We start from the raw sequence: 14,145 nt of genomic DNA on the forward strand, positions 1-14,145 counted from the left end.
TGGAGGGCACCCAGTGGGAAGTAGGGAGTCTTGCTGGGTAGGGAAGGTGCCGGGGGCTTCCTAACGTGCATGAAGCTTGGGCTCTCCTGGAATCCTGAAACCTGGCCTGGCTCTCTAGATTCACTGCCCCCAGTTTCTGGTCCTGAACCCAGCCTCTCAGGGTAAGGAAAGGAGCTGAGAAACCATGGAATACCCCCCTCCCTGCGGCTGCCCAGGTGTGTGGGTTGGGCATGGGTGGCCCCAGAGCCAGTGCATGGGCAGGTCTCCTGCACAGCATTTGTCCTGCTCTCTGGGGAAGTCCATGGCCACTTCCTCGGCTGCCACTCCTGTACTCCAGGCACGAGATAGTTCAGACTGACCAGCCTGGGCTTGTTAAGGTGTGTTAAGAAGGAAGGACTGTGGCACTCAGATGTCTTCACTATGATTTCACGTGGGAAGGCAGAGGGGCTGGGTAGGACAGATCGTAATTACAATGAAGGTGCACTGGGTTCCAGTCTCTTATAGGCTGTGAGGCCTTGGACAGATCGCTCAACCTCTCTGAGCCTCTGTTTCCTCACCTGGAAAATGGGGATAATTACAGACTTCCTCCTCCCTGCCCCCTACAGGGCTATCATTAGCATTAGATGGGCTTGGGGCTTGCTGGGGTTTTTATAAGCTATTAAGTGCTTTGCACAGGTGGGAGTCCCTGACTCCCTTGATCACCCCTGTAGCTGCTGGATATTGCTGGGAACCAGCTCACAGAGATCCCTGAGGGGCTCCCCAAGTCGCTGGAGTACCTGTATCTGCAGAACAACAAGATTAGCACCGTGCCAGCCAATGCCTTTGACTCCACACCCAACCTCAAGGGGATCTTTCTCAGGTAGGAATGCTCCAGTGGCCCCTCATACTCCCCCCCAGGTCTGCCCCAGCTCTGGAGGGACAGTGGAGGCACATGGAAACAGGTGTGGGTAGAGGTCAGTGTTGCAAGACCACTGGTTGCACCACTGCCTGGCTGTGTGACCACGGATAGGTCACAGGACCCCACCGAACCTCTGTGTTCTCAGCTCTCAAGTGTGACGACAGTCATGGCTTGTAGGTTTTTAGGTTTGTAAAAGAGCTTTGGAAACTTTGAAAACCAGTGCATACAGGTGATATTAGTGCTCATGTGGCAGGAAGGGACCCCACAGAACATCGTCTCAATTTACTGCTGAGAAAGCTGAGGCCCAGAGAGCACTGGTGACTGCTGTGTCCACAGCCACCAAGGCTGGGCCTCGGCCTCAGACCAGGAATAGATGTGCAGGTCCTGGCTGGGCTGTGGGGTTAGGGGTGGGGTTTGGAATGATTCCAAGAACTTGGCTCCCTGAGGAGCTGAGGGGCTCCCCTACGTCAGACCTGGGGTGGTTCTTCTCTGTACCCCCCACAACCCTCACCCCCAATCACAGAGGGACAGAGCAGAGCAAAGCTGTGCTCCCAGGGACTCTGTGGCCCAGGGGCCCAGGGCTTGGTGATGATGGCTGGGTAGTGTGACACATGCCTCAGGCTTCTGCAGAGGAGCAGAGGTATAGAGTGGAGGCGCTGAGATCAGAGCCACTGCCTCCCTGTCCCCATGCTGAGTGTGCCCTAGTCTCTACCACAGCGCTGTACCAGGCACCTCGGTGCCACCAGGTTTTGGGGTAAGTGCTACAGGTGTACAGAGAATTGGCACCAGGGCTGCCACTCCTGAAGCAGCAGTGTAGGGTATACAGACCAGAACCTGCTCTCTGTAGGGGACTGGCCCTGTGCCAGCCCTGTGCCCAGCTGTGGCTGCCCTGAACAAGTGCTTTCCATCACACATCACACCTCTTCCACCCGCTGGGCCACTTTCCCTCCACTTCCACCTTTCAGGGGTATAGGCAGGGACTCTGGGGGCCGTGCTCTTGACATTGACCCTGCCTGGATGGCCTGCACAGGTTTAACAAGCTGGCCGTGGGCTCTGTGGTGGAGAGCGCCTTCCGGAGGCTGAAGCATTTGCAGGTCTTGGACATTGAAGGCAACTTTGAGTTTGGTGAGGTTTCCAAGGACCGGGGCCGCTTGGAGGAGGAAGAAGAAGAGGATGAGGAGGATGAGGAGGATGAAGAGGAAGAGGAAATGAGATAGGGACAGGGCGACACAGATCTGAACTAGGTAGGTGGTCTGTGTGGGGGCGACAGTCACTTTTCACCACATTGTCCTGGGTCTGAGCCTAGCCTAAGTTCTTGCTGTCCATTCTTCATCCTCTGTGTCATCTGTTCATTTTGCAAATTTATAAGAGCGTTTGGGATGCAGCAGGCCCCGGCTGACAGGTTGGGGTGTAACAGCGTGCTCCTGGAGGCTGAGCTGGAGAGTGGGTGATGAGCGCTGTAATGGGAGCTGCCCCAGGAAGGGGGGTTGCACATGTGGGTCTGGGGCTGAAGACAGGAGTCCAGGCCTTGTCAGCCTTCAGCAGTCTCTGAAGCTGCAGGGGCTGGGGGAACTTGCCAGGGAGCAAGTGAGGGGAGTAGGTAGCCAGTGAGTGGGAGCGAGCCTGCAGAGAGACCAGCACGGAGCAGGTAGGAAGCCCACTGGCCGCCACGGGCAGAGAGTATCTGTAATACGTGCAAGTATACGTATGTGCCAACACACGTGTATATAAACGCACACACATTCACAGAACATACACCACACATGTGCACACAGACACACGTGTGCTTGTGCTTCATGGTGCATTTCCAGGCAGAGACCGTGTGTTCACTTATATGCACATGTATGCCTGCATTTGGGGACACATGCACTCCCATGTGTACCCTTGCACACAGACCCTCACAAGCACATATATGTGCACACACATACACACATGATACATACAAGCACCAGCTTCTTCCAAAGTGGGGAGAATCAGCTGTGTCATTACTGCTAAGGGACAGAGAGTGCTGAGCGTCACGGGGTGGGGGGGTGGCTACTGAGTTGATCCACATACAGGTCACGTGTGACTTTGTAGGGAGTGGCTGCAGGGGAGATAGGGTAGAGAGAAGGGCTGGAAAGAAAGTGAATCCAGGGCATATACACAGCCCTTTCCAGAAGTTTGGGTGTAAAGAGATGAGAGAGGGTGGTAGTGGGAGGGGGCGTGAAATTGGGGAAGGACCCCTTCATTAGATGCCTCTTTCGAGGGATGGAGCTGGCTCGGATCCTGTCAGGAAGTGGGGAGGGTGAAGGGAAGCTAATGCCACAGGAGGAGGCTGAGGGCTCCTGTGGGGATGGTAGGAGGGGCTGGATTTGGCAGGAGGGTCAGTGCTTCTTACACTGTGGCAGGAGGGCCAGAGTGTCAAGTGGCTATAGTCACAGGCTGGTTAGTGGCTTGGTGGCTGGACATAGGGTCATGTCAGCCCGATGCCTTTAGCCTTCTGTTCTCTCTATATAGTGGCAGGTGCTCAGCAGACCAGGGGGTATGAGAAGATGGACCACTGGATCCATCCATGGCTGCGTTTGTAGCCAGGTGTATAGGACAAGAGGGCAAGGACCAGGGAAACAGAGAGTATTGACAAGAGAGCGGCTGAAGTCATGGGGCAGGGGGGTTGGGCTGGGTAGGGTCTTGGGTGGAGATGGAGAGTGGGAGAGCAGCGTCATGGAGGGGGCTACTGGAGAGGGGGCATGTACTGGCTATCCAGGGGAGAGGCAGTGTGGCCAGAGGGGCTATCACAGGCTAGTAAGAATGTTCCACGAAGTGGGGACAGGGGGCAGGGGATCGCTTCACTGTCAGGATGCTGACTTGAAGTAGGGCCTGGGGAAGAGGAGCCTGAGGGTGAGGACTGTGTGGGCAGATGGCGGAGGGAGCTGGGGTAACAGACCCAGGCTGAAGACCGAGAAGCCAGCATGGGGAGATTATCCCAGCTTGGAGGGGCAGATCCAGGTGTCCCCTGAGGCCCTATCCTCATACAGAGTTAGAGGTCAGTGACAGGGTGGCTGGCCATTCAGTGAGGACACTGTGGCCTTCATGGGGCAGGGGCAGGGGCAGGGTGGGCTGTGGGAATCTAGGATGACTGAGCATGTCTCCTCTGGAGGACATTGGCCATAGGCAGGTTGATTGACCAGGGCTCTGAAGAGTGGCTGGCGGAACCCAAGGCCTTCTAGTGCACACTAGGCCACCCACATCAGCAGGTGCACCTCCCAGTGAGCTCTGGGCTCCCAGTGCAGCTCCCCACCCCCTCACAGTTAGCCTGGCCTTTCCAGAGCCGTCCGAGTGGGGGTCCCCTCTGGTGGGCCCCTCCAGGCTGGCTGGGGCTGAGCAGACCCCTGACTCTCCTGTGTGTTCTGCAGGACAGTGGACCACCGGACTCCTTTCTGCAGCACACGCCTGTGCCCTGTGAGCCTCCTCCTGCCACACTCACATGGACACTCCCAGCGCTGCACCCCCCGGGGCATCCCACACAACACAGCCTGAACACGGTCCCACGGCCAGCCACGTGCAGACAGCACGGCACACCCAGACACACCCGCTCGGCCACACACACAGCTGGTTGCACACTCCCCTCCACTGCCACGCCCTCTGAGTCAGCAGGGAGGTCCAACTCTGCCCCGCACACACAGGCGCCTGCTCCCTGCCCACTGACATGTGTACTCATGTGCCCCTGTGTTGCACACATACACAGTCATGTGCAAACAGCGCTCCACAGCTATGCCACCGACAGCTCTTGTCCCCAGCCAGAACTGGCCAGAGCAGCTCGCCATCTGCCCGGTGCATCTGTCCGTCCGTCCCCTGGAGAAGACACGGGGTTATCTCCATGCCCTGGCCAGGTGCCTGCTGCCCTCTGGAACTCACAAAAGCTGGCTTTTGTTCCTTTGCCTCTCAAAGAAGGCAGGAACCTTTAAGACTGCTGCCCTGGCCCTGCCACTCTGTCACCCCAGGTAGGTCCTGGGGCAGCCACTCTGCTGAGAGCCTCTCCCTGCCATGCCCTGGTAGGCCACAGGCACTTTGCTGATGGGCAGGAGTGAGGAAGAGGCAGTGGGGCTGGGCTGAGCCAGGCAGGAAGGACCCAGCCACACCTATGAGACACTGTCTTTATTCTTTGGGCCTGCGGAAGTTCTCGGTGCCTTTGGTTTTTCATTCTTTTTCAAGGAAAAAAATGATAAAAATCTTGAAACTGATTTTTCTTGTTACAGAAAAACTAATATAAAAGCATTACCCCTGTCCTTGCAGTCTGTGGCCGTGTCTGTGTGTGCTTCCTCCCCAGTGCTGGGCTGGCACCAGGTTGGGGAGGGTAAGACGCAAGCACCCCAGTGCGCTGGCCAGACCAGTAGGCGTCAGTGCAGTCTTGGGGCCCAGAGGGTAGCTGCACACACAGATGTCCAGGGAGATGGGCTCAGCCACAGGTAAGGAGGCCAGGAGTTGTATGCAGCCTGTTGGCTTGGTGAGAACCCACAGGTCCTGTCCTGGGACCACATACTGGCCCTTCAAGCTCACGCTACCTTCCCAGAGGCTGTGAGCCTGTTCTGGGCTCACCTGGAGGGTCACAGGAAACCTTTGCACTTAGGAGGACTTGTCAGTGGGATCTGTGCCAGACAGGTGAGGAGGAGACTCAAGGTGGGCCTGGGAGCTGGAGCAGAGCCAACTTGGGGACCCAGGTCTCTGTGGGCCTTCCCAGGGCAGAGGTAGCAGACATGCCCAGTATTTCCCCACCCCCATGGGGACAGAGCTGGAACTTAGGGAGGCAGCTGCAGGGGGTACTACCCAGCTCTCAGCTAAGGAGAACCTCTGGTAGGCAGAACTACCCCACAGTGGCTTGAGATACCCAGGAAGTAGTAACCTCTCTGCTGCTGGAGGTGTGTAAGTGTGCTCCTATCAAGGCTCCAGACTTGCCTGCTCAAAGGGTGTCAGAGCTGTGACACGGGGAGGGAGGGAACAAGCCTGTCCACAGGAAGCTGGGAGTGGCGGGTGCCCTGATGCCTCATCTCTCCTGGATGAGTGGGCCTCAACCAAGGAAGGCCACCCTTGTGGTAGCCCCACAGCAGCAGGAGGGGGTATCCTGGGAGTATCCCGGGGTATCCTAGACTCCTCAGACCATGGCTCTGGGAGGAGGATGGAAGTAGTTCAGGATGGGTGGCTGAGAACAGGTGCCTTCCTCACTCCCTGAATGACCTTGGGGGCCTGTCTCCTCTCTGTACATCAGTGTCTTTGCCGGCAGCACCGGCAAGATCCCTCCAGACCCTAGAGCTCTATCTTCTCCCCAGACCGTATCTAGAACAGACTGTGTGATAGGGCCCTGTGCCCTGCAGGCCTCCTGGAGGCACTCTGAGGAGAGGAGGATGAGAGAGGCAGTCAGGGAATGTCCCTGGAATGTCCTCTCCCTAAAAGAAAGCATTCACCAAAGGGAGCCAGACTGGCTAAGGAAATTGGTTCCTTTTATGGGGACTGACTCCGGGGCCTTGTCTGTAGAGCAGAGTCAGGCTGGTGGCAGAGTGGACAAGGCCCAGCCACACTGAGGCCTGGATTAGCCTGATAAAGAAATGCCGACAGGAAATGGTCTATAAGCCCACAAAGAGTGCAAAACAAGATGCCTTTATTATCAGGGAATTTGCAAACACAAAAAGGGCTGACTTTGCCAACATAGGCCTCTGGGGAGCTGACCAGAGCATCCCAGGCTGAGCCTCCCCTGGGGCCTGGCTTGCCCACCTGTCTCATGAGAAGTTGGCTTGGTCGTGTCTAAGGAGCTTTCCAGCTGCAGCGAGGACATCTGTCTCCACATCTGATGAGCTTTGCAAGAGCCAAGTGGTGGGACAGGAGACCGGATGGACAGCGGCCCCAGGAAGGCAGTGGGTGTTCACCCTGGGCTGGGCCTCCCTTGGGGAGAACTGTTTGGCTGAGGCCACCTGTTATGGGGTGGGGTGGAGGCCTGGCCCAGGCCTGGACACAGCTGGGGCAGAAACCAGGACATTGTTGTTATGTCTTCACACACGGGAAGTGGTGGCGGCCCCGAGGGGGCGGGGCCTCTCTTGGCATCTGACCTCCAGAAGGGAGAGGTCCACACTTGAAAGACTTGAGTTAGCATCCTGGCCATAACCCTACTTGGCAAGGCCTCGGGAAAGTGTTTGCAGCTCTCAGGGCCTCAATTCTGTCGTCCACAGGGAAAACTGTCACAGTTGGTGCTTGGGCTATGCCGGACCCATCAGTCTCTGGCTGGGGCTGCTCCTGAGACCTTTCCCTTTTATGAGATTCATTTTCTGTCAAGTGGGGCTGAGTCGCTCAAGGGTGGGAAGAATGTGTGAACCTGGCCCCTGTTGGCTGCTGAGGAGGGTTGGAAAGTTGCGTTCCTGCCTCAGGCTTCTGCCCCCAGCCCAGCCCTGCAGGCTCAGACGTTGGTCTCAAGTTCACTGATCTCGATGGTGCAGTGCTCCAGACTGGTGGCTGCTGGCTCCTCATCCTGCTCCACCTGCACAGGGACGTGGTGGGGGCAGGCAGGGCCCAGGGTCAGCTCTGAGGCCTCGGCCACACTCTTCACACAGCCATTCTGCTGGGTTGCTACGATCTCCTGGAGGCTCACTGGCTTGGTCTCGCAGGGTGGCAGTTTCTGGAGAGGGGAAACAGGTCTTGGTAACAGCAGGCAAGACTGAGGTTAGACGCCAGGCAGGACTGAGGGTCAGGATGGAACAGAACAACCTCAGGTCTGGGAACCATGAGATGGATTTTCTGACAGGCCTGCCATGTGGCCTCCCTGGGCTCGTGTTCTCAAGCTGCCATGCCTCCTGCTGGGGCTATCTTAGTTGATGAGGGGACCTGACCCACAGGGTCCACTGAGGGAATCAGTGGCTCCTGTGCCTGAGTCTCAGCTTCCTCTCTGTGAAGTGGGACAGCCTGTGACAGCCCAAAGACCACACCACCCGTATAGACCCACAGATGTTCATGCTGGTGCCGAGCAGAGCAGCACCCTCCCCAGGCTACAGTGAGTTCTACAATGGCAGAGGATTTTATCCTGTTTTGTCCCCACTGTTCCTCCTGTGTCTGTGTCAGTGCTGGCCATCATGGGTGCTTGATAAACAGGCTAGAGGGATTAGTTCCCCTGTAACAGATGAGGAGACTGAGGCCTGGAGACATGGAGTGGTTGGTTGAAGCCTGCACGGTTGGTTGGTGGAAGATCCAGTGCCCACCCCAGCAGGCTCCACCAGGAGACGGCCACCAGGCCGGGAGGGGGACACTCATCTCACCTCTGTGCCCGTGTCCCGAGCAAAGTCCTTCCGGCAGATGTGTGCCATGATCCCTGCGGCCAGAGCATCTCCCAGAACATTAATCATGGTGCGGAAACGGTCCCTGGGGAGCCAAGCAGGGTGGTGAGCAGGGGCACTTTGAGGGAAGCTGGCAGAGCGCAGTGCTCAACCCTGAGGAATGAGGCCACTTCAGCAGCCACACAGGTGGTGACTGGCTGACAGGCAGAGCCTGCAGCCAGGTGGTTCCCTGGCTAAGGTAGGGCTGGCTTCACGGGCGTGTGGCTGTGTGTTGCACAGTCCCCATGCTTACAGGGGCCAGGTTTAATGTTCTGCTGTTTCTATCTTGAACTTCTTTATAATTTTTTTTTGCAGTTTTTGGCCGGGGCTGGGTCTGGACCCGCCACCTCCAGCATATAGGACCGGCGCCCCACCCCTTTGAGCCATAGGTGCCGCCCTATAATTTTTGAACAAAGGGCCATATAGCTAGGTCTTTGCTAGGTCTTTTCTGATGAGTAGGGCACTCCCACCACACTACTAAGAGAACTAAGGGGCAGTTCTCCATTCCTCTACCCTGGGCAGGGGCTTAGCCCCCCACCCCTGCCACCTGCTGCCCTCCAAGCCACCCCTGCTGCATGAGCACTGGGGCCATGCCGAAGTCCACTCACAGAGCCCAGTCGACAGCGATGATGAGGGTGATATCGTCAGTGGGCAGTCCCACAGATGTGAGCACGATGACCATGGTTACAAGCCCAGCCTGGGGGATGCCAGCTGCCCCGATGCTGGCTGCAGTGGCTGTGATGCTGCAGGAGTGGGTGAGGGTGCATTGTCAGGGCCCGGGCTCCAAGGAAGAGGCCAGAATGCCAGGGCCTCTGGGACAGCCACACGGAGTAGGGTTGTTGGGAATGCCACCTTAGCGAGTTCTCGGGGACACATCCCTGCTCACATCCTGTGGCACTGTGAACCCCGATCTGTGGCCTGAGGAGACCCTCTTGAGGAAGGTGTAGGCACCTGTGAGATTCTGAGCGCTGGGCTCACAGCTCTGTGCAGCCTCCCCAAGGCGGGACGTGTGTGCTTGCCTGGCATGAGGCTGCCTCTCAGCGCCTGCCTGGCTCCAGTACCCGCCCTCAGCTCCTGCCATGCGTGAGCATGGTCCATAGTCCTGCTCTGTGCCCTCTGGACTGCCCTCCCACTGCCACCTATTCCCAGGCTCAGAGTGGCTGGACCTGGCCCTCTGTCCACCCTCAGGGTGCAGGGCAGCTATAGCAGGAGCCCTGTGTCCTGAGTCCCAGCCCCAGGACTGATTGGCCTCAGAGAGCCCATCAGGGCTGGGAGCCGGAGGATCCAGAGGGTGCCTCAGGCCCCCACCCTGTTCCTACAGGGGATGGGCATCAGGGTGCACCTGATGGTGATGATCTGGCCGAAGTCCAGCTCATAGTTGTTGACCTGGGCGATGAAGATGGCGGCCACAGCCTCGTAGAGCGCGGTGCCGTCCATGTTGATGGTGGCGCCCACGGGCAGCACAAAGCGTGCAATGCGCCGGTCGATGTGGTTGTTCTCCAGCAGGCACTTGAAGGTGATGGGCAGCGTGGCTGAGCTGAGGGCAAAGGGGCCAGTGTCTGCGCAGCGCCCTCTGCAGGATGGTCAGGGCCTCTGACGGGAAGCTCCCCCTGCACCCGCAGCCGCCCACGGGGTGGGCAGAGCAGCACCAGCACACAAGGGTATGCGTGTGCTCTGTGCAGGAGGGAGCGGCCGCTGGCAGAGCTCCATGCACCAGGCACTGTGCTGTACCCTCACCTGTTTTTTCCTATGGGGATGGCTTTGAGTTCATTTCACAGATGAGGAAACTGAGCCCAGAGGGGGAAAAGGCTGACCCAGTGTTTTCCTGCTGTGCCAAGAGCACATGAAGTGTTGAACAGCAAGGGCTCTGGGCCAGCCTGGTTTCGACTGCAGCCTCCTACCAAGTGGCCCTGGCAAGTTCCTGCACCTGGTGCCTCAGCTTCTTTGTCTTGAACAATACCTGCTCAGTTGCAATTGTTCTTACTGTGTGTCGTGAGAGTTCCTCCTGGCTATGCTGGGATGAAAATCCAAGCTGAGGTAGCCTTTGAGCCCTTCCTGTCTCCACAGGCCACTGCCCAGGAGCTGGTTCCACTGGCAGAGCCTCTAATGAGCCCTAGATGTGGCTCCTGCTGGCCGGAGGCAGCCGGGGATGCTGGCCCTGGTGTGGCTTGGCCCCTGGCACGGGAGCTGGCACTGTCTGAGGCTTTACCCTTCCCTTTTACCCCCTGGCCTCGGCCCTGCGCAGATGTTCCTGGACAGTGCCTTCTGGGCTTTTCTTCTGCTGCTGCTGCCAAGGGTGTGTCCCTAGGTCTGCCTGGGGTGGGGGGAAGGGCCTGCTGGGCATCTTACTGATGGGAAAACTGAGGCCTAGGGAGAGAAGGCAGCAGGAGCTGGCAGGAAGAGTGAAGCCTTTGGTGTCAGAAGGATGCGGCTGGCTTGAGCCCCTACGACATCCTTACTGAGGAGCTTGGACACTCGCTGTGGGGACAACGCCCTTTCCTCACGGGTTGATGCTCGGTGATGACCGCTTCCTTCCTGCCCCTTTGACCGACCTCGAGGCCAGGTGCTGACTCATCTGGCCCAGCCTGGCATTCTCACCCTTCGAGGATCCATTACCTCCACCCCTCCAGCAGCCCTGTGTCTGTGAGCAGTCCCACAGATGTGAGCATGATGACCATGGTTACAAGCCCAGCCTGGGGGATGCCAGCTGCCCTAAGTGTGCATGAGGAAGCTGGTGCCCAGGGAGGGTGTGACCAGCCTGCAGTCACACAGCAAGCAAGTGATGGAGCCATGGCTCAAATCCCTGCCACCTGGCAACACTGCCGCCCTGTAACTGGGTTTCTAGCCGGGAGGTCCCAGCGAGTCCCACGAACGGCTCAGGGCCTGACTCCAATAGGAGCATCATGTGGTAGCCAAAGGCAGCAGCAGTTCATTGCTGATGTGATTTTTCAGCAGACCTACAGCTCCCTCTGCCCTGCTGCATATATGCGACGCCCATCTGGCCTGAGTGAAACAGGGATGGCAGGCAGTCGGGGGGGAGGCCTCAAACGTGGAGTCCCCACCAGGTCCTGCCGCCATAGCGGCTGGGCCACCCTGAGCCCGTGGAGCGGTCGCTCTGTCTCACTCTGTGGCTCTGTGGCGGTGGGCAGACAATGCCTGGCAGGTGGACAGAGCACAGCCCCCACGCCCTGCCCTGCCATCCTCCCCATCCTCCTGCCCACCAGGGTACCTGGAGGAGGTGGCCAGTGCAATGAGCAGGGCCTGCAGGACGCCGCGGATGAAGACGATGGGGTTCTTCCTGGTGATGAAGAAGTAGAGCAGAGGCAGGATGAAGAGGCCGTGGAGCACCAGCCCACACACCACGGTGACTGCGTAGAAGCCCAGCTTCTTGCCCACAGCCCTGGGGTCGTCCATCTCCAGGATCTTGCCAGCGATGAGGAACACGATGCCAAAGGGGAAGTACCTGGGGGCGGCAGGCGACGTGGGCTCAGGTGGCAGGCGGTCAGGGTCCCATCCTGCCCAGCTGGGCTCAGGTGGCAGGCGGTCAGGGTCCCACCCTGCCCAGCTGGGCTCAGGTGGCAGGCAGTTAGGGTCCCACCCTGCCTAGCTGGGCTTAGGTGGCAGGCAGTCGGGGTCCCACCCTGCCTAGCTGGGCTCAGGTGGCAGGCAGTTAGGGTCCTACCCTGCCCAGCCTCTCTGGGCCTCCCTCTGCCTGCGTCTCTGAGAAGTGCCCCAGCGCAGCTCCAGCAAGGCCACGACTTCTGTGGGTGACCGCGGGTAGACCGTACTTCCCATCTGAACCTCTAAGTTCTGAACTCAGCTAGGAACAGCTGTTTCTCACCCCTGGGTTCCCTTCTCCTAAAGGTGATCTAAGGATGCCCCTTGTGATGGGTAAACTGAGGCTGGGAGAACAGCAGAGCCAGACTGAGCTCTTGGCTCTTCTGCCTGGAAGTGGCAGGCCCAGGGCCGGAAGAAGGCCTGGTCAGGACTGGGTGGATCTGTGAAAACATGTAGCTCTGGCCCCAGGCCCAGGACTGAACCTCCCTGTGGCTTTCTGCTGTGTCCCAGGAGAGCAGAGGATGAGGATGGGACCATCGTGCCCTCCACCTGTCTAGGAGCATAGGGTGGGACAGGGTGGGTGGGGTTGGGGAGGATCCATCCCCACCAGGCTCACCAGACAGCCACTGCCACAATCTTCATCACCGACTCGTTGAGACACTGGCAGAAGCTGACCAGAGGGGTCCCACTGTCACCCATGCGGCCCAGCATGATGCCTTCAGGAAGGGGACACACGAGCATGTCATGGGTGCCGTGGGGGACAGAGCCGGGTGCAGGTCTCAGCCTGGCCTATTCCGGCAGCTTTGCTGCACCCCCCACCCCACCACCACCCCCTTCTTGGCTCCAACACCAGACCCAGCAGGACCCTCCTCTCCTCCTTCTCTCCATCTCATCTTCTCAAGATAAAATGCTCCCTGCTGGGTGCCCCCACTGATGGCCCTGTGCACTTAGACCCTCGCCGAGCCCGCTGCCTGGGCCCCTGGAGCTGGCCTGTCTGTATCTCCCTCCTGTGTTGGCCTTGCTGCTTCTCCTCACCATGTGCTGGCACCCTGGGCTTCTTTAAGCCTCTGGAATACATCAGCTGCCTTGGGGCCTTTGCCTTTTCAGTTCCCAGCAGCTGGGATGCTGGCCACCCGTTCTCCACATGGCTTGGAGACCACCCCCATCTCCGACTCCCCCCTTGTTTGTGTCTATCTCACCACTAGCTGATTCCTTCTACAACTTACAACATTATTTCCCATTTGTCTGATTCGTTCATTTCCTTTGCTAAGAGGCTGCGTGAGGGCCAGAACTGCATCCTCCCGTGTGCTGTGAGACCGTGGTCAGCTCGTGTGGGTGTGCAACCCTCATTATTAACGAACGGTGCCCTCCCTGAGCCCCCGTTTCTCCCCAGCTGGTGTTCCGGTGTGGTCTGTCCCAGGGGGTGCTGCCGTGATAGTGAGTGGTTACTCTCTCCTCTGCTGTGACAAAAATAGGGAGCAGCACACACGCTCTGGCTGCCTTTGGGAAGCTCACTGTCACAGTGCTCAGAGGCCCACGGGCAGGATAAAGATTCACACCTCGGTCTGTGGGATACCAAAGGAGGTTCTTTCCCTGCCCAGGGACACCTGTGTCTGCACAGACCCCAGAGCAGCCACCCATGTTGATGGAGTGAGGTGAAACCACAGTTGAAGGTGACACGGGGCCTCGCCCTGCTCATCTGGCCTGTCACGGTCTGGCTGACATGGACCTGGGTCTCCCTTGCCTCTGCCTCTCCCAGGCTATTCCTGCCCCTCCTCAGACCCATTTGGACCTTTCTGGGGTCATCCAGGGACTTAGCATTGGCCACATCCCACCACCAGGGAGGGGAGGGGCATGGAAAGGGGGCTGGGTTGAGGGGACCAAAGAAAGACTAGTCCGAGCAGTCATGTAAGGCACACACTGATACCGGCCCTGATGGGCACAGGCGGCTTGTTCTCCACCCACTCCAGAGCCCACCACAGCCTGGCTGGAGCAGGCACTCAGTGAGGTGTGGCAAAGCTCCAGGCGTGCAGGGAACCAGGACCTTAGCGACCTGAGATGGTGTTTGGAAGCGCCACTCCGGGCACCTGATACACGGCCCCGCCCACAGCCTCCCTGAGGAAGGGGCACACAGGAAAAGGGCACCTGAACCCGAGAAGCCCCGGGCAGGGACTCAATTCACTCAGACTTCACTGAGCGTGTGTCAGTGGCATCTGAGCGAAACATTATCAGGGTACGTTTGTGTAAGTCAGTGTTTTTCAACTTTTTTTTTTTTTTAATCTCATGGCACATTTGAACCTATAGTTAAACTTCCCCGGCCCAGTTAAATTATGTTGCTTGAAAAAAAAGAGTAAAAAA

The 14,145-nt window shown here is 58.3% G+C and overlaps 2 protein-coding genes across 5 annotated transcripts in view; one reads left to right on the forward strand and one right to left on the reverse strand.

Annotated features, from left to right (window-relative positions):
- PODN (podocan) overlaps positions 1-11,519 on the forward strand; it is a 28,545-nt gene extending 17,026 nt beyond the window's left edge. Inside the window, exons 9-11 of one of the 2 annotated variants that reach the window (XM_023515125.1) lie at positions 711-859; positions 1,929-2,142; positions 11,454-11,519. In XM_023515125.1, the coding sequence (XP_023370893.1) occupies positions 711-859; positions 1,929-2,115 (336 nt within the window). In that variant the 3' untranslated portion in view covers positions 2,116-2,142; positions 11,454-11,519. Of the gene's footprint in view, positions 1-710; positions 860-1,928; positions 2,143-4,290; positions 5,175-11,453 lie in introns of those variants that run through there. The other variant, XM_012807200.2, reaches the window with a different exon arrangement.
- SLC1A7 (solute carrier family 1 member 7) overlaps positions 6,537-14,145 on the reverse strand; it is a 49,412-nt gene continuing 41,803 nt past the window's right edge. The window contains exons 6-11 of one of the 3 annotated variants that reach the window (XR_001161434.2): positions 12,404-12,503; positions 11,459-11,692; positions 9,572-9,738; positions 8,838-8,972; positions 8,173-8,275; positions 6,537-7,538 (exon numbers count right to left, since the gene is read on the reverse strand). Coding sequence is in view for 2 of the 3 variants with exons in the window: in XM_003793100.3 (XP_003793148.1) it covers positions 7,320-7,538; positions 8,173-8,275; positions 8,838-8,972; positions 9,572-9,766; positions 11,459-11,692; positions 12,404-12,503 (986 nt within the window). In the remaining variant the exon portion in view is untranslated. Of the gene's footprint in view, positions 7,558-8,172; positions 8,276-8,837; positions 8,973-9,571; positions 9,767-11,458; positions 11,693-12,403; positions 12,504-14,145 lie in introns of all 3 variants that reach the window. The other 2 variants (XM_003793101.3, XM_003793100.3) reach the window with 2 other exon arrangements.

This window comes from Otolemur garnettii, unplaced genomic scaffold, assembly GCF_000181295.1.
Source record: "Otolemur garnettii isolate 467f Iridium unplaced genomic scaffold, OtoGar3 scaffold00066, whole genome shotgun sequence".
Classification (NCBI taxonomy): Eukaryota; Metazoa; Chordata; class Mammalia; order Primates; family Galagidae; genus Otolemur; species Otolemur garnettii.